Raw genomic sequence first — 25,071 nt, forward strand, 5'->3', positions numbered from 1 at the left:
TTTCCTTGTTGGATGAGGTAATTTTATGAAGATTATAAAAATGATTGTAAAATTTTACATCTCGTTTTTCAATCTTGTACTTTTGCTTGTCAGCACATTGTTTAATTAATGATTAATCCATGTCTATATAAATATAGTAAAAATTATGGCAATTTTGTGGTGACACTTGGGTCAATGAAAGGGGGTTAGGCCTATGCCAGAATGTCAACAAGCACAGTTCGTAGCTTCCAGTAAGTTATCATTGCTTATAAATAGTTCCAATGAATTTGTTCCGGACGGTTCCTAAATCAAGGTTAAATCATGTCTTCCGTTGACGGTAAAGTGGACCAGTAGAGTGAGCCCAGAGGAACTGTCTCAGTTGGCGTCTCTGTGAACACAAGACATCCAGCATATCGTCTCCCGTTGAGTAGTTGGATTGCAACAGAGGGCGCATGCAGACCATCGGGCGGTGCGTTCTTAGCTGGGGACTAATTTTCTGTCCTCCACTTAGCTCTGGGTAAACAGCACCGCCCCGATGGTTGTTTGTTTTAAGTGTGGAACGATCCATCGCAGAGCGCCGGGCTCGATTGACACTGTCTGCTGATCTGCTACTGCGGATTGCTCAGAATAACACGGCTGCTCGCTAATTCCTGTCTATCGGGGCTTTCGCCGAAACACCGAGAGAGTAGGGTCCAAAAAAAAAGCCAACAAGGCAGGCAAGAACGCCGCGCCGCCGGAGTCCGCACCCCACAATGGCTTCAGGGGACCTTTACGAGGTAGGATAAAAGCCTGTCCAGGGAAAATGCTCTGTAATATTGACGAATAATGGAATTAGGAAGTAAAGGGGAGGGCGTCGCGTCTGTAAGAAGCGGTGTACTAAGCCCTTTAACAGGCGAAACTAACCCTTCTCGTGCTTTGCGAAGACGAGGTTCGTTAATTTCTGCTCATACTTTGTGTCGCTTCTGATATACTTTTGACGTAATTCTTTACGGCCGTAGTAATCAGATAATGTGTCATTTTACGGGCTGAACTCCTCAGCCTGTCGCCGAGTTGAAAGTCGTGGTAAAGTGACAGCAGCGCTTGAGCGGACGAACATGGTGAATAGCTCCAGACGGAGTGATGGTTCTCAAGGTGCGCATGCCATGCCAAAATATATTTAGTCATCACAGCCTTTCCAGCGGTGTGACTGTTTCGCAGGCTGTTTGGCACATGCCACGAGACACCAGTTTATTTCTACCGAGCGGTACAAACAAGTCCGTGTGAGCGTCTCTCACGGTTGATGTGCGAATGTTGTTAAATTATGACTCCCGACAGGTTTTTTTTTGGCGTAAAAGTTGCCCAAATGGGCGGCAGGAAGGTCACGCTGCCCTCGTGCGCAACATCACTCAGGACCCGGTGCCAGAGTGGGCATGAAGCCGGATTTCTACATCTGATTCACTGAATTAAGCACTTACTGACATTAGCCTTTGTTATGCTGACATGGTGTCATATGTTTTAGGTCATGGTGGTGACACAGAGAGAGAGATATGGTGGGTCAGTGTCTGGTGACTTGCGAGGTCAAACAAATATAGTTAGACTAAACAAGTTGTTTTTGTTTTAAAGTAAATTGTGTAAAATGTATATCTGAAAAAGAAACTTGGGGAGTCTCTAATGTGTGTTGAAGTAATATTGTCTGTTCACAACACTGACAAACATAGACTATGATGAGACAAGCAGGACATCTTTTAGAAGACAATAGGTTGACCAGGTTCATAAACTGTTTCATTACAGTAGCCCTGCAGACTGTAATATATATATATATATAATTTTGTACTGTTGTTTATCCAAGAGACCCATTTAATTTGGAAAATGAACACAGTGCTGCCACCGACAGGATCCATGGACTAAAGAAATAAAATCTATAGATTTGACAGAAGTATATTAATACATTCCCGGGCCCTTGAGTTCATGTGTTTTGGCTATTGACAGTTTTATTCACTTTACATTTTTTCCTTCACAGTATATTACAAATTGGATTTTAACTGCATATTTTCAGCTTTATTAATTAGGCTTCTTTCAGTTGGGTAAATCTTCATGCATTCGTACAAACTATTAGAGTTTGTTTTATGCCTCATGCATGTCATACCATTCAGTAATTACAAGCAGCTAAGTGGGGAAAAACCATTATTGTCAGCCTCTGACTTGTACTATGGAGTTGTGTGAATGTAGCCTTACATCAATGAAGTAGTCGCAATAAAGTACTTTTGTATTTAAATTTGACTACTAGATTGAAAATGCTGTTCATTAAATACAAGCAGCTGGTTTGATGTGTAACCGGCCTCATGTGGCAGTGTTACCCTGTGATTACTAGACATTGACTCATTTTTTGTGGAGCTGGTTGTTTGATCATCGTTGAACAGGTTTATTTTTCACAAAATATGATTTCTCTGTGTTGGTAACAATGCGTTGGCAGGCATGGCACATCAACAGTCTGTTAAGTCTTTGGATTGTTTCCCTACTGACATGACAACAGCTCCATCGGTGATAGTTCTGTTTAGGGTGACAAGAATTGATATGCTGACCAGAGTTTGCTGGTGCCATACAGCTTTTATTTAAAAACATTTGAAATATAAAAAAGTGTTTTCTGTTGTTGGACTTCATGGCAAGTAATGATTTTGAAGAGTCTGTGTAGGGAGTGCCAGCACCAATAAAGTAGCCAATAATGTTTTGTAGAGGTGGTTTATTTGATGGAGCTGTAAGAGAGTGTTTGAAAAGAGGAAGTTAGAAGATACATCATTTAGAAAGAAGATATTCACAAATGCTTTGGGATGAGCGAGCAGTGACCTCCAGCACTGAGTGAGAGAGGCTGAGACCACGTTAGGTAAAATTCAGTATTCTCCGGTTTTGTCCGAATTCAGTATTCAGTCTGTAAGAGCTCCAGTTTTGAGCGTTCCTAAAATTCACGGTCACTCTGATCTTTTGCGTGCCTCGTCGGTAAACTAGGTCATTGTTCTCTTTCTTAATGGCGAAAAAAAGGGTAGTAAGTTGTGTTGAACTGATATCATGTTATCAAACTATCTGATGGCTGATGTATGAAAGCAGTTTTGCAAAATTGTGGCTAAAGGTAAGGTTTTCTGCTGACTTTGTAAAATGCATTGAGTCAGCTGAAGCATGGTGAATAAACGGAACAATGTCATTGTCAATTTCACAATGTAGTTAAGAAGACAACAGTTGCTGGGATTAGTTGCTGTTCAGAGATGCTCACTGCTCACCTGTTGTTTACTAAGTGCATTCAATACTTGAACATGCATGCACACATTAGGAGAACAAAATGATCTATAGAGAGCCTAATTACTTTTTTAATAAATGTAACCTAAGTTGAGGTTCCCTATATTCTTCAGAACTGTTGTAGGCTTAAAGATATCTCAATGGGACAAACCTGGTTAAATAAAGGCTAAAAAAGAGCAATAATTTAAATATAATTGATAGAAACTTTACATGTAAAAACAGAAACAGTAAAAGCAATAAGGATAAAAACAAAGAAAATAATTACATTATACCAGTAATATTACATAACAAGCATCACGGGTTAAAAGCAGATTCAAATTGGTGAGTTTTGAGTGCGGGGGGGGGGCATGAAGAGGAGTGGACCGGGCACTGAACCTTGGGGGACACCTTGAGAGACTGGGGCTGTGTCGGTGTTGAATTTATTGATGCTAATGAACTGGTGGTGGTCGAAGAGGTATGATCTGAACCAGGGGAGGGCTGTGCCAGTGATGTGGAGGGAGGACTCGAGGCGGGTAAGGAGGATGGAGTGGTTGATGGTTTCTAAGGCTGCACTGAGATCAAGCAGGATAAGGATGTTGAGGGAGTGGTCATCATAGGGAAGGAGGAGGTCGTTGGTGGCTTTGATTAGAGCAGTTTCTGTGCTGTGATGGGATCTGAATCCAGATTGAAATGGTTCATAGAGTTGGTTGGAGTCCAGGTGGGTTTTGAGTTGGTAGGCAGAAAAGGGAGATTGGGGATGGGTCTGTAGTTGTTGGGGAATTCAGGCTGGAAGTGGCCAGTTGGTTGTAGCCGGACAAAATTTTTGCTTTGTTATACAACAAACAAGAACTGTGATTGGTCAGCGTGGGCTGCTTGTGTTTTCTTCTGCAAGTTTATGTTGTAGAGACTGAAGTACAAAATGTAAAATGTTGAAGAAATGAGTCTTCTCCTATTCGGTTACACACAGCTACCAAAGAAATGCCTGTTACAAACCCTTCAGATCACATCGATCCAACACTGCATGTATTAAAACTACGCTATAGTTAGTAGATAGGGTATCTATAAATCCAGCATCAGGAGGAACGTTTTCATGTTTTCTTCTGTGCTGGATTCCATCAGAAGCCTGCAGGTTCATATGAATGTACACAATCGTGAAAATTCACAAGATCAAGCAATTTGTGTCCTTTGGACCTTTTTTTCATGCTTACTTCAGTGGAAATTAGTGGGGACCTGACATTGCCTGCTGTATGTTAAACCAGAAACGGAGGATGGTTGGAAAGTTTGAAAAGAGTTTTTAATGACGCTGTGGATATAACTACCCATCATTTCCTCTGAAGTGTTGATCGCATTAACAGGAGTAAACAACCTTTGATGTGTGAACTGCAGGGGAGCCATTGAAATGAACAGGAGATTTGGATGCTTGCGGTCCCAGATAACGTCACACTTTACCATATAGCAGCATAGTAGAGACGCATGCAAGGAAAACAGAAGTGGAGAAGGCAGATAGAAGGCCCAAGTTGCATACACAGACAAAAGCGGTTTAGTAACACTTGGCGCTTCAGTAGCTTGAAGAATGGAGGCGGGCATATCCTCCCACAGCTGCCAAATGCTGTTTCAGCATCATCTAGCCCAAAGCATAGTGAGAGGAACATACAATGGTCTGTCAGGGATGTTGAGACAGGTGTGTAATGTACACCCTGACATCACTTTTAGGTGTGCTTACAGGTGCAACAGAGCACAGGTCTGACCACACTCAGTCATGCTAATTTGCACCAATCAAATGCAGCGAAACTCACAAGACCCAAGCTACATGCACAACCAGCAATTATATTCCATGGAAACATCCAGCCAATGACATCAGTGTGGTATTTTGTAATTACAAAGAAAATATTGTAGGCATATGCTTCAAAACAGTGTAAAAACAATTACTACGATAACTAATTAAAACACATGCTCTATTTGTCAAAAGGATGCACCAGGTTGGAGTCAGTCATTGCATCGAGTATGCATTTAAGGGAGGATTGACCAAGTAATAGGAGAAGACATGATGTACTAAGGTTACATAATTTGCGACCATTTATGTGTGGAAAATTCTCCAACTCTGCAAACCAGTCGTAAAAAATTGCGCAAATGGGATTCACAAGAGTCACAAGGAGGGTTGTGGTGGCAAAAATAAGATGTGGAATGTAGGACATATAATGTGTATATATAACTAACAAATGTTTATTAGAAAGAAAGATTAAGCAATTGGGGTTGGTGATCAAGTTGATGCCAACATTCTGAGAAGTGTACTGTAGATACAGTCAGGACTCAAGACTACCGGCGTCCCATCGAGCCAGGACCAAATGAAAATGTGTTTGAGATGCAGTGAACCCTCAATCCACCCGTCCCGGGGACGCACCCTCAATTTTTTCCCTGATAAAGCTACATTTTAAACAACAAACCTGTGGTTTAATCAGCAGGAGAACAAGTTAACGTTAGATGTTAGCAGCTGGTAAGCTTGATTTACATGATGCGCTCAAGCTCTATTCAGTAAAAATTAGTATTGGGTGAAGGTAAATTAAAAAAATTATAGTTATGTGATCTTGTAAAAGAAACTTTAGTAAACACAGTTGTATGAAGGAGATGTTTTCACCATAGACTGTATGTAAGAAGTAGCCGTGGTCACCATGATGTCACCCATTGGTTTGTGGACTGCTGTTTTAAAGCCTTGATTTTTGGCATTTTGGTCGTTGCCAAATTGTTTTTTTTTCTGCTCATCGAGAATGCCCCTCATGCTTGGGGATCGCTCATCTGAAGGAGCACATATAATCCCTGCAGTGCAGCTGTCTAGGGAGGAGCGACACCGGCGCGCTACCAGGGTTTGAAGCAGCTCTGTGCCTGAGTGGGTTCGGGAGAGGGAACGCTCTCCAGACAGTCCCGGTCATAAGCGCCTCAATGTCCCCATGCTAATCACGACGTATCGTCAGGTAGAGACGAACGTGTTTTGCCCATAGACTGTAAATAGAGATGGTTTTGCCACTGTGAGCTAGCTCGGATCCCTCGGAGGCAGTGACACAAAGTGTATCGGTTTTCGAAAAAGCGGTGTGGGAGACAACCCTGTAAAGGCTGAGCCTTTTGTGTGGAATTGTGTATAATTTTTGGATTCATAATGGCAACTACTCACTGGGGGATCCCCATTCAGATACTGCAGAAGTGGAGGAGGAATCAGCCGTGGTGGGGGAGTTTTCCACAAATACTCTTATTACTAGAGTACCTCTGTAGCCCCCCATGTCTGACCCAGGTCCTGTGGGAGGGCAGACTAATTCCCCACCTTGCAGTCCATTGGCAGAAGATTATGCTTCAAGGCTGAGGACAGCATGGAAAAAACATCCCAAAAGCCTAAATTTTAGTGCAGCCTGTAGACAGTTGGCTAATGCCCGTTACCCAGCAGACTTGAAGACTTGCCACCAGTAGAACAGGCAACAACACCATGGACAGCACTAGCGGCAACCCGCGTTTCTACTTATCCTCACTGCTCCCCAGAGAGAGAGAGCATTAAAACTGACCACCTGATTTTGCACTTGTTTAATGCTGCTGCACGTTGGCTATCACGCTGGTGACCATGCGAATTACAATGAGCGTAGACTAGAGCATCCATTTTTCACCAAACAGGACTAGACACATCCTTCTTTCTGCACTGGCCTATAATTGTAAAGTGGCAACCTGTAAATATCATTGTATAAAACCTTGATTTTATAGCAACCGTACTTTGATCTCTATGCAAATGTCTCCAAAAGATTTCCTTTAATGACAGAGATGATGGTGATCTTTGGCCTTGCGGCAAAGAAGAGAAGCTTTGATCTTAGTAGAAATGGGCACCGGACATTTCAGTATAAACATGAAAGAGAAGAACAATGATTTGTGTCTGAAAAAGTATTCATTGGTCAGTCACAACACGTAGTTATAACAATATACTTGAATCTGCATTCATGATTGTCATTGGAGGTCAATTCAACAAGCTGTAAATGCAACAATAATATATTATCACCTTATTAGGTTCTTATGGTAAACGTGTTGTAAACAATTTCCCATTTTCTCATTCAGCAACGAGGCAACATTAGCTTTCATTTGGTGTTTCTGGCCATCTGGCCATTTAGGTTCAATACTCCTGAGGGAAACAGCTGGCACTTAAACGGCTAGATTCTCCACCGTTAGCGACCGACCAGATAGTCGTCGCTAACTTTGTCTGTTATTTGGTGCTGGACAGGTAGCGTACAGTCAGTTTATCAGAGCTTTTTTGCTGCTTGTTGTGGACAAAAACAACACTATAAGAGTGGTAACAGAACCAAAACAGTGAAGTTGCACAAAACAAAGAAGAAGGAAAAAAAGAGGTACTTGCTCATCATTATGAGGGGGCATCACATAACATAAACAGTTGAACCCAGTTATTTCAAATTCAAAAAGTGAACTCAACCAAAATGTCTATTACTGCATTGACATCCTCATAATAGGTGTTACTTGCATATGATGATCATTACGTTTGGCTGAATGTTTTCAGAGGTTTTGGTCATACTGTAGGTTGTTAGTGTGGCTTGGATGTCATTTCACTGGACTGGACTGGTACGGTTTTCTGGACTTGTTGGTGTGGGTGGTAGAAGAGTACATCCTCACATAGGTCGTTAAATCTGTAAAGGCATCTTTTTCTTTCCATTTTAGCCCCCCACCCCACTTCCACTCTAAAACACAATTTTTCTTGCCCCAAAAGCAGATTTTCAAAAGTAGTTTTCAGAGTGTGCGAGGAATTGGTGTTGCAGTGTTTATGAGAAAACTGACCTTTCATGCAAAACAATGATATAAGCTGTCCAGGGAGGGTTTTGGGTATGCGTAGCAGCAGATTTAAGACAACCTTTGGCCGCCTCAAACCCTCTTTGTGAACGTTCATTTCAAATGTCAATACAGTCAAACACACAGCACAGCTGTTGTCATAACCTGTATTTAATGCTAATTTTGTCCGTCGATGTAACAACCATAAAATAACAATTTCTTAATTTGTTGTCAAAGTCTGTTCCCGCTTTGAATAGTGTTTTCCTCCAGTTAGAATTGTGTTTTCTGTCCCACATACCAGATGTTGGCCGTGATGCTCAGTTTTGTTGTTTGCTAATTCGTAAAGAGGAGGAAGAAGAAACACTTTTGATTGTTCAGGCGTTTCACTATGGGCAGAGGTCTCTACGAAAATGACCCAGAATCCCTTGTGCTAACACAATAGTGTTTTATAAATTAGACGGCTTATTGTAGAAGGAGCCTTTTCAGTTTGTTTGCTGCTTGAAGCATCAAGTGTTTCTAAACTGCTCCCGTCTGTATGAAGTTTACCCCAAGCGTTTTCCTTCCTTCTCTTCCCTCCTTACTTTGCATGCGTCTCTCTCTGCAATGCTGGTACGTGTGACACTGTTTGGGACTGTAAGCAACCTAATCGTCTGCTCATTTCTGTGACAGCCCTGCGGCTCACCCATCAAAGGCTGTTTACTCCTGTTAATGTGTGCCGCACATCTGAGAACACGACGAGCAGTTATTACCACAGCTGCACTTAACACTGATGAAATCTTCCAACCATTATCCATCAGAGTCACGGCTCGTATGTATAAATGTCCTAGTATTGTTCAACAGTACCAGTCTTAAAGACTAAAAAGCTGTATTCAGCATGTATCTTCAGAGTAGAAGAGCCTTACATGAGATCTGAGTTTTTTATCATGCAAATCATATGTTTGTCAGCATAAAAGTGCCACCATGTGAAGGAGTGTTAAGAAACCTTATGTATAGTTATCCAAGCCAAACCTCCATGCAATATGTCTGATATGTGTCAACAGTCATACAAGATTAGACCTTTTTTTCTCATTTTGAGAATGAGTGAGTTAACACATATAGTCACAATATAGTGTATATCAATTACCAGTCAATAGAAACCGAACATTTGGAGTTGACTTCCAACCTGTTGAATGAACTTTATTGACTGACATTAAAGACTCAAGTTTTGTCTGCCAAAATCCAAATCCTGTCTCTAAAAAGCAGGGGCGCCTGTACTTAAGAACATCCAGAAATCTTCCATTCAGAGTCTTCTGGAGTGAGTCTTCTGAATTGCAAATCTACCAGATAAACACAATACAATTGAACACCTGATTATTTGAGTGATAAGACACGCATATTATGTGAAGTTTGTAGATGACACTATCGTAGTAAGTCATTTAGAAAATGATGGAATACGTAATTGCCCTATTTTTTATGCAACAACAGCTATTGCCTTAATTAAAACACATTTTGGTGTTATAGCCCATAATTGATCTAATTAAAGTAATTTTACCAACAAAACAAAAAAACTGAGGAAGACACCCTTACTATTTCACCCTTACTATTTATATTTTATTTCCACTGTACTGGAGATCTTAGACTTTTCTATTCTTACTTCATGTTTACATTTAGCTAAGAATTTGTGTAGTTTCCAGCTACTGTCACTTTTTACACCGGGTTTATTAAGTAGACATGGGACGGTATGATGTCATGGTTATCCTGGCCAAAATAAATGTGATATTATCCCGATAATCATCAAAATATGCTTAAAGCTCTTAAAATGGCCAAAACATAAAGCAATCACTTTAACTTACAATTTGTCAAGAAACAAATATTTGTGTTGCATGGGACACAGATCTTTTTGTAGGGAACATCCTTTTTTAGTAAAAAAATAAAAAATCTTAAATAAGGTAAGGTATTACCTTATTTAGGTCTCTCTCTCTCTCTCTCTCTCTCTCTCTCTCTCTCTCTCTCTCTCTCTCTCTCTCTCTCTCTCTCTCTCTCTCTCTCTCTCTCTCTCCCCACCATGCTAGCGAGAGCTAGACAGCTTTTCCAAGTCACTTATATCATCCCATCCCTGTGTGAAATAGTAACATTTGCTGATGTGTTATGGTCTTTGCTGGCCTTATGTAATTGTAAAATACAAAGGCATTTCCAGTTATTGTTTGACCTCGAACAGTTGATGTTTAAGGTTTCTTCATAATAGCAGCCTGCAGCTCAGCTCTGGTGTCTTATCTTTCTTCTGCAGGGAATAAGCTATTATCTTAAACTTGACATATGTCACAAAATGTACCTTTTGTAAGATGTGACACTCACTAGCAATGTCTATGATCAACACAAAAATACAATTCCACATTAAACAATACAGCATTATTTACTATATATATATATATATATATATATATATATATATATATATATATATATATATATATATATATATATAGTAAAAAATGTATGTGATCATCCCAAGTATAAAGTTTAGCCTGTTGATGCCATTACTGCCCAAAACAAAAGGAACCATCCTCAGGGGATCATGAATATTCACAGCAAACTTCAACGTTGTGACTGCCAGACCCACAATGCAGCTGTGTGTGGTGCTTGGAAATGAAATATACCCACAAGGAGGCCGCACACTCCCACAAAGCCCTGCTTTTCAGCAAAATTGTTTTATGAGCTGTTTAATTTTTATACACTATTTTAATGCCATTCCCTGTTTTTAGAAATTATTTAACATGTAACGGTCTTTGACTAATACACTGTGAACATTTGTGCTGATCAGGTTAATCAATACATACAGTTCATGATTCTTTATTTGTTAAACACAGTAGTGTTTAGCGAGAGGAAAAACTAGTTACTCTGTATAGTAAAAATGTTTTTAGTAATAACAATACTGTCTTTTTTCTACCTTTCGATGTGCTACGTTCAGGTGGAGCGGATTGTGGACAAGAGGCGGAACAAGAAGGGTAAGTGGGAGTACCTGATAAGGTGGAAAGGTTATGGAAGTAAGGAAGACACATGGGAGCCAGAGCACCACCTACTGCACTGCGAGGAATTCATTGACCAGTTCAACAGCTTGAGACTGCACTCACACAAACGGCACAAGGTTCCAAAAAATCGCCAAGAGCTCCTCATCACCAGCCAGCCATCTGCTACAGACAACTCCAGAGCTCGGTCTGAGGCCCGAAAGAAGAAAAGGACTTGTGGGCCGGCTGTTGGGGTTAGAGTCGGAGCTGTTCTAGGGATTGGAAGTGGAGGCTCAGGACCCACTCAGAAGCAGAGGAAGGTGGGTGTTGGACCTGGGAAACATGCTTTAGGGGACAGAATGAGCAAAGTCATGACGTATAAGGCTCCTCCAACGGGAGGGCCTCACTTTGTTCCTCCTGTGAGAGTTCCTCATAACGGACTCCAGAATGGAGAGATGGATCCTCTCATGTACAGGACAGCAGCAAGGTCTCATAGACTGCCCTCTGACAGAGTGGATAGAGAACTAGGAGGCATGGATACCACTGGACAGAAGTTCACTGCTGAGCTAGGTAAGTTGTCCAAATGTAATGAAATGGAAACTACAGCTCAGGTGGTGCTGGGTTTTTTGACAGATATTGACATTGTCATCTGATGGTTAATATATGATAAAGAAAATATAACATTATAGCGAGCCAAAGTGAACGGCAAACTCCTACGTTTTCTTACCAAATGAAGACAATATTTGATTTTAATATTTGGAATAATGCAAATAACTAGGAACAAAACCTTACTCAACAGTAGGTAGTTTACTCCACATGTTTAGATAAGGATGATAATTTAATCTGCTTTTGTATTCATCTAATATTTGTATTTTAGCACCTTTAACAGACACCATCTCCCATAACCATCACAAATTGAAATGAGTCACAATTACAGTACAGGAAAGGGACATTAATAGTAAAGGATAATGTCAAGTGCTAAAATAAAAAACAGTAGCACAAGTAGAGGAGTCATAAAGTCAGCAAACTGGCTCATTAGTGTCAGTTACACAGCAATATCTACCTAAAGTTTGTTAATGTGAGCAACCATAAGCTACTGGTTCAGCTAGATACCGGACCACATAAAGCTGTAGTGACAAAATCTGTGAGTGTACGGAGTTGAACAAGGGTGTGGGTGTGTGTTTGGTGTGTTTTTGCTCAACAATTCAACTTTTAATTTTTAAGAGAATATGTTTTTCTTCTTTTAAAAGTGTCATAGTCTCCCTTTTAAAGACCCCGGCTTGACAAAAGGCGCTTGTCTAATGTCCACGATTAGTTCAGACATTTCTGTAATGACAGCATGACAGAGATGACTAAATGGGTAGTTTGGACACAGCGATTATAGTTGAAACATTGACAAAATGACATAAGAAGAGAGTGTTGGTGGATATTCAAAAACCATGCTACAATGACGTAAATACCCTGGTTTGTAAGGTTTTTGTGCATTCTCACGAAGTAATCATTTAACTTTGTTAAAATCCCAAAGGTTTCAATTTCAATTTGTCTTACAAAATGGAAAGTAAACACCAGTAATTACCATTATAGAAACATATTTTTTAAATTAAATGTGGACTTAAATTTAGTAAACAAAGAACTGTGAATTGTGAAGATATGAGGGGTGATTTTACGTTTATAACATAGAACAATTGTCAGTTCCCTCCCAGTCTGATTTCATAACTCATCATAACATCATTTCAGCGATTGTTATAGTTCAGTGAAACTGTGAGCAATCTATGTAATGGTGACTATGGTTTCTAAATTACCTCAAATACATCTTTGGCCTGTCTGTACTGCAATGTATTGTTGCGTATTAGCTGTCATACATGTATAGGCACATCTTGATATATCTGGGGTAAGCTAAAAATAGCTAATGGTTAACATCAACCATGCAGATGTACCGGCTCGTTTCTGATGGAAAATGTAGTGGAGGGTGGACTTTTCTATATGGATATGAATGATACAGTTACTGAAAAGTTCTTCATATATAAGGCAGTTACATGCATATAAATTTTTAAAGAAAATTAGATTTCCATGATGAGTATTTTCTATTTAATGATAGATAAATTCAGTATGTTTTAACAGGTGCAGTTTTATAGAGACTTGTGCTGACACACTCTTAAAAGCTCCCGCTATGGTTCTTTACAGGAGCAGCTGATAACACCTTTTAAATTTCTCTCCTGGGTCACAGTCCATGGCCTGCACCACTATAGTTAATCATTACATGCGTGTTAGAAAAGTCATTCACGGCTCGTTAACAGAAAATCCAGATCAGAACGGTTTTCATTCATATCCGAATAACAATACACTCATGTCAGCGGTAAAATGAATATGGAGTTTGTCCGTTCTCACTGTCGATAATAGCCGTTAAAGGAATGTTTTGTCCTCTTGGTACCTTTACTGTTCATTTTAGATACAGAGAGTGTGTGTATATTAGTATGAATTATGTGCTTATGATGCTCTATCTATGATTTTTGGTTATGCTGTTTATTTCCAAACTCCCATAAACTTCAGTCATGTTATTAAATGTTTTCAACTTATGGCCAGAATGTGCAGTTGAAAATAGAAAATTTCCACTAAAGTTCTATGAAGAGTCCGTCAGATGTGAACTCATTTCAAAGCACCACAACTTGATAGTGAGACCTTGTCTTCTCTATGTGAGAACATGGGACTATCAACCTAACCTAATGGCTATTGGTCTGGCAGCCATTATGGATCCCAATTACCTAATCTGTGAAAGACTACCCGCTCACCTCGTTCAGCACCCTCAGCTCCACCCATTAATCTGCCGCACTGGCAGAGGGTGCCTCTGTGATTGTCGACTGCAGCAAAATGTGCACACAAGGTCATACAATTTGTTTATTTTTTGCAAAGGATTGTAAGAAAGGGAGTGCCATATATTTGCCTGCATCGCGGCAACAAGCAGGCGTCATTTGTTTGACTTTTGTTAATGAAACATTCCCTTCAAATTTCTGTCTCACCACAGAAAAATAATTTCCATAACCTAAAGGTGATATCAATTCATACTGCCATCATACCATTACCTTTCAATAAGCTATGAAACATACACATGGATGTTGCAAATGTCATTGATTTTACAACAATGATTGAGATGCTGGCATCTCCGTGACAGTAAACTAGATAATGGTAGCACTCTGCGCAAATTTCCAAAAGCACCGCTTAATTGTCCATAAATGTGAAGCATGGTGTTGTCGTGTGGCTGGAGCACTGTCAATGAGACCAAAGCCACAGCCTCTTGTCCTAAGACCATCTCAAATCACTGCTGCCACTAAAAACACCAAGTATCCAGGCTGATCTCTGTTTATGGTCTTCCTCTGTAGACTTGAATTAAAACCAACTCATCTGAAATTCACTTTTATAATAAATGTTGTAATGCCGAGTCAAACCCCAGATAATTCTGGCTGTTAGAGTAACAAACCCAGATTTATTGAGTTTAACTGTAATTTGAATTGGTATATGTTGTGTTTGAGTTTGAGAAAGAGGGATGATACATTACAGACCTTTTTCATTGAGAATTTGAACATCTAATGGCAATTTCTCATATCTTCAGCTTTAATACCATTACTTGTTTCTATAATACCCTCAAAGAAAATGACCCATTTTTTCTCATTTAGTTTGCTATTGCTGTTTCTATCAGTGACAAACTCAAAAATGAAGTTCTGCTGATTTTTGAAGGGCCGACTGAAGCTTCACTGCATTATTCATCTTGAAATCAGTCATGGTTAAAAACACAGACTGAGGCTCCCATTGAGGGCTTTTTGGTAGTTTAAAGTCTCCACTGACTTTTTTCTTACATATCACACCCACCTTAGTATTAGTATTCTCATAATTGACGTTGGCAGAACTGTTTTAAAAAGGCATCAAATCACTTTGCTCTGGTGAGAAAAACTGTGATTGTGTTCCTGAGTGATGTGTGGCTTATTTTGGGGTTTTTGTTTCCTACTACTGCATCATTATATCTTAGATGAAGGACTCACACACTGCTTAACTCATGGTTCTTTAGTCTTTCATCCATTCAGCTGATGACAGTGCAGACCTGAGATTGGGTTACTCAGCTTTCACAGTAAGCTTTTTTGGAATGTAGGTGAATTGATTTCATGATGGTCCTCTAGAGATTGCACTGCACCCATAAGTTAAGGTTTCTCTGTGCAAAAAGGCCTGACTTCAAATGTGAAAGTTTCACAAAACAGCAAAAATAATTTCAGCTCTGTGTGTGCTTGAAATATTAATGCAATCAACAAAAGTCTAAATTCAACGAATCCCGCAGTGACAGCTCAGATGTCATGCAGAGAAAAAACTGTTGTATGACTCAGAAATAGGTGATTGCTCTCTTAGTAAATTAGTGACATGCTGCTGTAAATGTCCTGGAAAAAGTACATTTAATATGGAAAATAACTATCAAATTCAAAATAATCCACATCCCTGAGAAAACAGACAACTGAATTCCTACAATCTGTGTACACTTGGTGTGCATGTATATATATCTGACTCCATTCAAAGTTTCTTTTAATGACGAATTTTAGTTGCAAATGAAAGATCCAGACTTCTTGTTTTTCCAATAAATTCAGAAGTTCTGACTGTTTTATTATACAAGTCGCATATGTTTCATGCTGTTATTTTATCTTCTAAAATATTTATTGCAAAAACAGTATGCAGCAGTTTTAATTCCAACCTTAATCTAACCGACCCAGGTTGAAAAATACAAAACATTTTACACAGTTTTTTTAATTAATATTTAATGATTCTGTCATCAACTCCATCAGAAGGTGTCTAATAGCTACACAAGTCTGAAGAGACTCATTGACCTGTTTTGTCATTCCCCCTGTGTCAGGCTCCCCGCTGGCCAATGGCAAGATGCATCTACACAGCTCAGTAAAGCGGAAGTTGGCCGAGGAGAAAGGCTACGTGTTCGACAAGCGGCTCAGGTACAACGTGCGACAGAACGAGAGCAACTGTCGATTCCGAGATATCGTGGTCAGGAAGGAGGAAGGCTTCACGCACGTCCTGCTCTCCAGCCAAACAACAGACAACAACGCTCTGACACCAGAGGTGAGATCCAGAATGGACGCTTGTCCCCTATGTCTTTGTGTTTCTCTAGTATGTATCAACGTCTCAAGTGTATGTATCATTGCCACGGAGCTCTGTTTGGGAAATGTAAATCGGAAAAGTTTCCTCATTAAGTGTTGCAGACATGCCCTGGAGCTATGCACTTACTCCCCAACTGCTCCAGGGAAGCTTTTTTAAGAAAACTGGTTTTATTTGACAGCTGCCAGGTGTGAATATGTTGAGCTGCATGAATCCTACACAGGGCATTGTTGAAAAAGAGTGTGTGTACTCGGCAAAAGAAGGTTAGGAAATAGCTCCTGGGCTCGGTCCTTAATACTGACACAGAATTTCCTCAAAACTAGTAGAGTAATTAGGGGTACATGTAATCCAGCATTATGCCATCTGTTGTTATTGCAGCAATGATGTCCGTTGAACTAGAGAAAAATATAGTGCAGAAGGTTCATAGAGAGCATTATGTAATTATTCTTCAAGAGAACTGGAGCCACTAGAAATGGCCAGATTTCCAATCATTTCCACTGCCTGCTGTGTAGATATGTCACTGACATCTCTGGAAGGGTTTACAACTTTGACGCTAACTTTTCTGTTTTGTCCAATTAGCGTCAGATCATTTGGTTCACACGGGCAGTTAGCAACAAGATATAAGGATCGCTTCCAGAGAAGGATGGAGAATCATGAAAATGTAATATATTTAACATGGTAAAGAACAATTCAACCACTTGTTTGCCTTTAATGTTGTCCAGATACTTCAAAACAAACGCAGCTGTTAAAATAAAAATGATTAATTTTGCTTTTGCAATGATAAAATGTCACAAGGACTGAAAACAAATGTTGGTGCTTGATGAAATGTTGACGTACAAAAAGTGTTAAGTAAATGATTGTTAGATTGCTGATTTATCTTTACATTGAACACATGTAGATAGGACTGGGCAATATATCAATATTATATGGATATAGTGATTGAGTGAGTGAGACTAGATGCCGTCTTAGATTTTGGATATCTTAATATTGTAATATGGCATAACTGTTGTCTTCTCCTGGTTTTAAAGGCTGCAGTGATGTCATTTTCTGAGCTTACCAGACTGTTTACCAGTCATTACATCCATGTTACTGATGATTATTTATCAAACATCTCATTTTGTAAACATTTTGTGAAAGCACCAATAGTCAACCCTACAATATTGTTGCAATATCAATAGTGAGGTATAATATGGTGATATTTCATTTTCTCCAAATCGCCCAGTCGTACATGTAAACATGGTCTTTCTATTTTTAGATTAGGTCTGATGGTGGACCAGCTGAGTCTTCTCTACAGGTATTTAGGGTGTGTGATATTGGGATCTGGCAGGAGCGAGTTTGGTTATTATTAAGTATGAAAATTTAAATCTATATAACCCTGGTGATGTCATGGTCATGTCATAGGGACTCCCTAAGGTTCCCGTGGCTCTTGTCCAATGAGGCACCAGCGTTAGGGTTTGATCAAATCTCACACACAGGTGAGATTTTAACGCCTGATGGCGAGTTGGCAACGTTCCATAGTTTAGGCTTTCAACTTTACATGCAGACCTCCATCTTTGTTCCACCCACATGGTGAAGTCCCAACAGTTATATACAAGCTGTGCTCATAAGCTTTTGACATGTTTTCTTTTCGTCTCTCCTCAGCAATCTGTCGATCACCTGCTCACTCCATAACAATCAAAGATTTAGTGGCAGAATAAACTGTACATTCTTCATTCAGGAGTTGTGCTCTGATTAATTCTAATCTGTCACAGTGATGGACAGGGATGTACAAGGTCTATCAAAGCCTGTAATTTGAATGTGTCTATGTGTAGACTTATGATTGCCACTGTCACTATGCGCTGCTTTAGATGAGCCATTCTAAATGAAGAGGTTTAAAAAAAAATGACAGCTTGATAATGCTGGGATGTCTGCAACATGGAATGTGGTTGAATGGCTCTCCCCTCTGATGCTGCAGCTTCTTGCATTGTGATGATCCACTTGTAGAGGCTGGCTGCAGGAAACGACCAGCCTGTGATTGGTTGCTCATTTCCACACTCCAATCAACATCAAGCTGCTCCATTAAAATTCCCCCTAGAAGCGTTCAGTCACTTACTTTCACAGTTCAGTAGAGGCTTTCCCCAGTCATTTGCTTTTGGACTTTTTATGGTAACTATTGCAACATTTTGTATTCTTCTCTTTTAATTTGATAAAGATATGATTTATGAATTATGACGTTTTCACGATCAACATGCCTTCATGTTGCATTTCCTCCGCACTCACTGATATTGATCCTGCAAAGTGAAAAGGCCATTTGTCATTCCGGTCGATATTTACAATTTACTTTGCTGATTTAATAATTAAGCATGTCATAAAGAAAATTCTAGTTTGTAAATTTAGTAAACATTTGAAAACATATTCTATTACGAGTTGACAATTAGAAAACATTAGTTTGTTTTATACAGATTCCTTCGAGGTCTGTTAATATAATAGTGAGTTTAGCCACAGATGATGGTATACGTCTTAATCACCCACCTCTGGATCATAAATCTAAGTGAACAGGATTGTTCCCGTCAGATTGTAGGATGTGTCTTAGATTTTCCCTAGAGGGTGGTTCTTGCTTTGATACAGCGACGAGTGCACGGCCGGCTGTCCTTCACAGGCAATGAAGAGGCCTAAACTGTGTCTGTGTGCGCACATGTGTGCACTTTCATGTGTGTCAGTAAGCCCCGTAAGCTGTGGGCTTATCAAACAGCTCCGATAGCTCCCTCTCTGTCGCTCAGTCTTTGAAGCTATACAGGAACAAGAGTCTGCCCATGTGCCTGCTGAATGGCTTTCAAAAATCTTCAAAAATATCCCTGAACATTTTTATATCCAAACACTCGCTGCCCTGAGCTCTTAAATGGTCCTCTTTCTGTCACCTTTCTAGCTTAACACACATTCCTGTGCTGTATGACTTTCATATTATTATATCAAGCAGCACAATGAATACAATAACCAGCCATTATATTTTGGCACATGAGTGAACAGAGAAGTATTTGACCATTTATTTTACAGGGAAATTATCTAATTCAAATTGGAAATTACTTAGATTTCTCTGAGACTACTTGACTGTGTCCTAAATCATTCCCCACTCACTGTGTAGTGCATCATATTCACTGTCTGCAATTGTATTATTATTTTATTTGAGTTTAAGCATCTCCTTGGCACTCTACTGCTCTCTAGAGCAAACTACTGTCTGTTCTATAGGGAGCAGTGAATAAGAGAACGAGGGAGTGGTTACGGGTATAGCACCAGAGAAAGACGAGCTATTTCTGCTTAGAGAAATCAAAAATTGCCCTACAGAAAATGCAAAAAAAACAAAAACAAATTGCTTAACTGTAAAGCAAAACCAATCCATCAATGGCTTCAATGAACAAAACACAAAGAAAACATGATTGATTGACTTATATCCTCCCCTAAAGGTGGTGATTTCATTTCGAGGGAGCTGATGCTTGCTGTTACAAGTTTCTTTGTCCTCGATACATCTGCTCACTGCACACGAATGTCACTTTGACTGCTCTCTTCTTCCTCTCTGTTTCACAGACTGGAACCAGCATCTGCCCATCTCTGCTTCTTGTAGCTGGGCAGGATTTTTAATTCACCTTGCTCGAATAATGTCACTCTTAGTCTCACACACACACACACACACTCACACACACACACACACACACACACACACACACACACACAAACACACACCACAAGTTAAAACTGGAGACAGATTGTGTGCTTTGTGAGACGTTTAGCATTAAATTCAGTGAATGGTTAATATGGGTCAAGGGTGATAATCTGATTAAAATGCAGCAAGAGTGTGGGCAGATTGACTGCAGACAGTGATGTGGTGGTGTGGGATTCCAGACTTCTTCTTATCAGGTCGGCTGTCTGACAATGTAGGCTTGCTCTTCTTCCTTCACATGAGATGAGGGCCAAACTTGTTTGTTGATGCTGAACAATGTACTGCTGAATTTTCTCTATCTGCACGGCATGCTATATTGTTGAGCTATCATACTGCAAGTGCTGGCCATTGATTGCTTTTCTTTGCTATTTCTTTGATTATTTCCTAAGAATTAATTAAGAGAAAAAATTATTGGAGTCATATATTGCATCTGATGAGCAACTTTTCTTATTTCCAGTTGGTCTCCCATTACAGCTTACAAGTTAATTGCCGCAATCAGGCTGTCAAGGAAACGAGCTGCCCAGCAAGTTGTCATATAAACATCTCATCTGCAGTTAGAGCCGCTTGCTTCATGCGTGAGCCAAGTTTAGAATACAATTTGCATCTCCTCCTATTTCTTTTCAGATCATGAAGGAAGTGTGTCGAGCCCTGGGTAATGCGGCTGCTGATGACAGTAAATTATTATTGCTCAGCTCCGTGGGGACAGTTTTCTGCAGTGGCCTGGAGCCCTCGTACCTGATTGGCCGTCTGTCCACTGACCGCAGAAAAGAGAGCAGCCGCATCGCAGATGCCGTACGGTAAGAAGAAATCTGACTCTTTTCACTTGCCATTAGACCTGACAGAGTTGGTACTGATTGTTCTGTGGCCCCTTTAGGGAGTTTGTGTTGGCATTCATCCACTTCAAGAAACCCATTGTGGCGGCAATAAATGGACCTGCTCTGGGTTTAGGGGCCTCCATCCTGCCCCTGTGTGATGTGGTGTGGGCCAGTGAGAGGGCCTGGTTCCAAACTCCATGTGCAGCGCTCCACCTCACCCCCTCTGGATGCTCCTCTTACACCTTCCCCCAGATCCTGGGCGTAGCTCTGGTGGGTCACAGCAATATCAAGGCCTTTGGCAAACTCTGCCTTATCTAATTAGGTTCTTCCTGTAACAACCTGATTACCCTGTATTCATTTACCCAAATCAAACATTTGGATTGCATGCCATATTGAAATCACCCTCCTGTCCCCAATGACAGGCCAACGAGATGTTGTTCTGTGGAAGAAAACTCACAGCACAAGAAGCATGCAGTCGAGGTCTGGTGTCTCAGGTCTTCTGGCCGACCACATTTAACCAAGAAGTGATGCTACGCGTGAAGGAAATGGCATCATGCAATGCAGTGGTAGGTCCTGATCTAGACGACCCAGAGGGCAAAAAAAAATGTTTTTTTATGTAACCAAATGACATTCTCCCCTTTCTGTGTGTTTTTAAAAGGTTTTGGAAGAATCCAAATGCCTGGTGAGGAGTATCCTCATGTCAGTCCTGGAGGAAGTGAACGAGAAAGAGTGCCAGATGCTGAAGCAGCTGTGGTGTTCAACCAAAGGACTCGAGGCCCTCTTCAGTTACCTGCAGAACAAGGCATATGAGAAGTGATCATCCACACCCAGAAAACTGAATCGATGTGGGACAAAGGTTCTCTAAAGAGGGATATCCAGGATGACAACGGCCGGATCTCATACAAAAGGAATAGTTGCATTAAGGGTCTTTGTTTCCATCAATCGGCAGAGGGGATTCTCTGGAGGTCTGTTTGCTTACATGTCCACCAACAACAACGTCATTATCTTCTTCCTTTGTCATCAACTTGTATTTTATATTTATTGGACCCAGAACTGTCCAGATGTTTATTCTAAGAGCAAAAGGGCCAAATGTGCATTGCTTAAATAAACACTGACGGAGGTTCTTCAGGGAGGTACAGAGTGTTTCTGTACATATGCGAGATGTATGTGTTTATGAAATGATCAGGAGGTATGATATATGTATGATATATACGTGTGATAATATATATTAATATATATTTATTTCAAGTGTGTAACAGTAGCTTTCTGAATATAAGGGCTTTCTTTAGTTACTTTTTGTTTTAAGCTGAAGTGTAAATCAAAGTTTGCATGAGGATGCTGTTTCTTGCTCCTTACATGCACACTCCATTCTCTCTGTGTGGACAGAAGAAAACCGGCCACAGATGCTCACACGCGCTCATTCCTGTCACTGGATCACATTCAGTGACTGTTTGAAATCTCATCAAACACTGGATAAGTGAAAGAAAACCTAAGTTATTTTTCATCACACTAGTCATTGTTCATACTGTTAAAGTCTTTATTACACGTAACAGACATCTTGTTTGCCAGTAAATTTATTATGATTATCATAATCGCCGTTAATTTGCTTCTGTTATATGAAACCAAGATGAATGTACTAATGAGACCGTCTGGTGATTAGTGCATAAGTACATAACATATCATCCTCCTGTTGTCAACATCCCTGTCTTCAGTTATCAACTTCAACAAAAACAACAAGCGTTTGATTAATCTTTTATTCATACAAATTAAATATCATTTAGGTTGGGACTTTTCTTTCAAGGGAGACTTGTTTAAATTGAAATGCAGATCGGAACGCTAAGTGGAAATGGAGAACGCTGGAAGCCTCACAGGAACGCCAGCACTAAATATACAATTGTTCTTAATCAAGTGGCATTTTAGGTTGAGCACAAAGTGACTTTAGATGATTCAATTAAAGTATGACATGGAAGGATCAGTAATGGATTGTATCTCGTATAGTTTCAGCTACATATGATAGCTGTACATGCAGCACTGTGGTGGTTCATATATGTTTTACATCTCTTCTAGTTATCGATGCAGATAGTTATTGTGTGAAATGCGTGATCATCATGTTGATATTACCTGACAATTATTTCTTAGTTGTGATTTTTTTTTTTTCTTTTTAGAGTGCTCAGAAGTGATGATAATAAAGGTTAATCACATTGTGACTACACTAATTATCAGTGTTCTATATTGTGGAAATGCAACCGTCGTGTAGCTGGAGTCAACTTTATCTGCATGTGATGATTCAAGAGTTAACGAAATTGTGTATTGCAGTGTGCATTATATGTAGGGATCTATTTATTTAATTTTTTACTCCCAAAAAATGTTGGTCTGTGAAAATTGTTTTGTAAAAATCAGAAGATATTTGTCCATTTTTGCAGTGGTACACATGCAGCACAGAATAATATATAATGTAGACTCGTGTTACTAATTGCATGTAACATACTGTACATATAAATGTGTTGCCTGCCTGAATACCAGGGTATGTTTTGTATAAACATTGTAAGTATTGTTAGAAATGGTGCAGTTTATTTTTGTATTTATTAGAGATAACTGTTTGGATGTGCAGTGCCATGTGGTCTCCTCCCCCCCCCCCCTTTCTCTTTCTATATTATACCTTAAAAACTTTGATGGACAAAGTGGGTCAGATAATTTATACTTCTACAGTTTCAAAACCCAAATGTGTAAATGCTATTGTCACTTGAATGTTTACCTTTTCATTTGACGTTTTCAGATAAAGTATTTTGTTGTAAATTATCAAAACCATGTCCGATAATCTAACATATACTATTGTATTTTACAGAGCTTTAAAAGTTGAAAAGATGATCACTAAAATGTTTGTCATTGTATTTCAGAATTGACAATTTCAATCATATTGGATCATTAATGCCCCATCAGGTTGTTGAATGATTTTCTGTCGTCCATTTTATTTGGGTGAAAGGAATGGTTGCAAAAGTTTGATGAAGCATTTATGACATTTAAGTCATTGAGTACTCAACTAAAATTTTTCACTTAAGTTCATGAAAAATCAACTCATTTGTGGTTGCATTTTAGTGCACCTGAAGTTGTCATTTATCTGAACTTGCCAGATCTATAATCACCTGAAGAAACCAACGGGCAGTTTGGTGACCAAAGACTAGGTTTAAATAATTTCTCAGTAGTTGTTGGGATCTTCTTTTTTTTACAAGAGGGGTTCCTACATTTGCTTTTACAACTATGTTCCTTTTCTGTTGGTAAATCACACTTAATACCAGCTCTTGCTTGGCTTTAGGGTCCCAAGAAGAGGCGAGAGTGACCTGTTTAATGTGGCCACAGAATGTAAATTCCTCAGGTCCACTGAGCGTTAATCGCTGATCCTTTAACACATGGGTCTTTATGTATTTATTAATTTTAGTTAGTATGTAAAATATTACAAATTATATTCAGTGTGTCACCTGAAATATCAAATGCATTTATTTCCTTGTTTTGAACTATTAGTTTCTGTTATCCAAATTCCCACCTCAGCATGTTTGAAGTGTGCTTGCAATTTTAAGTAAATAAGCTATAACTAAAAAAAATAACTACTCATACTTGCTCAATTATTTATTGCAAATGACTGTGGTTTTGACAGGTTTCTGTGTTTTGCCTTTTATAAACACATTGTGTGTGGTCTTATGTATGTGTTTCATCATACATGTTTTTTTTCCCCCACATTGTCTCAAAGCACACCTTGGGGTGCCTTACAATTTAAATATATGTCAAAGATTGATCCATACATTGTGATGGGTAGAGTGAGCTGCTTCAAATAAAGAAAAAGTGCTTTCACCATGTCTTTTTGTCTCTGCGTTTTTCAAACCACTATCTAGGCGTCTGTCGATAGTTCTATTAATTTCCAGTCAGCTAATCTCACCATAGCCAACATGACTTTGTGAGTGAGGACAGTGGTACTTGATGTTTCCTGTGAGGAAGTAAGAGATATAACTGGCCTGCTACAATCAATTGTTGGTATTGAAGCCTACTCGGAAATAACAAATAGTAAAATAATAAACACAAAAGACCTTTGGAAACAATACCTAATAATGCAGGAAGAGGATCGAAGCTTAAAGGTCCAACTACTAATGAGTTAGAGGCCTCAACAGCGTCTGCTGGTATTCACTCAGCACATGGAGACGGCTCAGGTGTCATTTCATGACCTAAATGTGAACTTTCAGTCTCGTGAACACCGAGGTCATCGACCAAGAGCCAGAGAAAGATCGAGGACACCATCCTTAGACAAAGACGGGTCATATGAATAGTCCAATCAATTTCTATTTGTATAGTGCCAAATTATCTCAACACTTTTCATATAGAGCAGGTCTAGACTGTACTCTATTTACAGAGACTA

The 25,071-nt window shown here is 39.6% G+C and overlaps 1 protein-coding gene across 1 annotated transcript; it reads left to right on the forward strand.

Moving 5' to 3' along the window:
* Positions 1-478: 478 nt before the first annotated feature.
* Positions 479-24,517, forward strand: LOC137887434 (chromodomain Y-like protein 2). The gene is made up of 7 exons (XM_068730414.1): positions 479-755; positions 10,979-11,585; positions 15,904-16,121; positions 20,476-20,648; positions 20,726-20,936; positions 21,089-21,232; positions 21,325-24,517. The coding sequence occupies exons 1-7, from the start codon at positions 732-734 to the stop codon at positions 21,481-21,483; spliced, it is 1,536 nt and encodes a 511-aa protein (XP_068586515.1). The 5' UTR covers positions 479-731; the 3' UTR covers positions 21,484-24,517.
* The last annotated feature ends 554 nt before the right edge of the window (positions 24,518-25,071 follow it).

Source organism: Cebidichthys violaceus, unplaced genomic scaffold (genome assembly GCF_023349555.1).
Source record: "Cebidichthys violaceus isolate CVI_PGR_0920_01 unplaced genomic scaffold, fCebVio1.0.p SCAF_5, whole genome shotgun sequence".
Lineage (NCBI taxonomy): Eukaryota > Metazoa > Chordata > Actinopteri > Perciformes > Stichaeidae > Cebidichthys > Cebidichthys violaceus.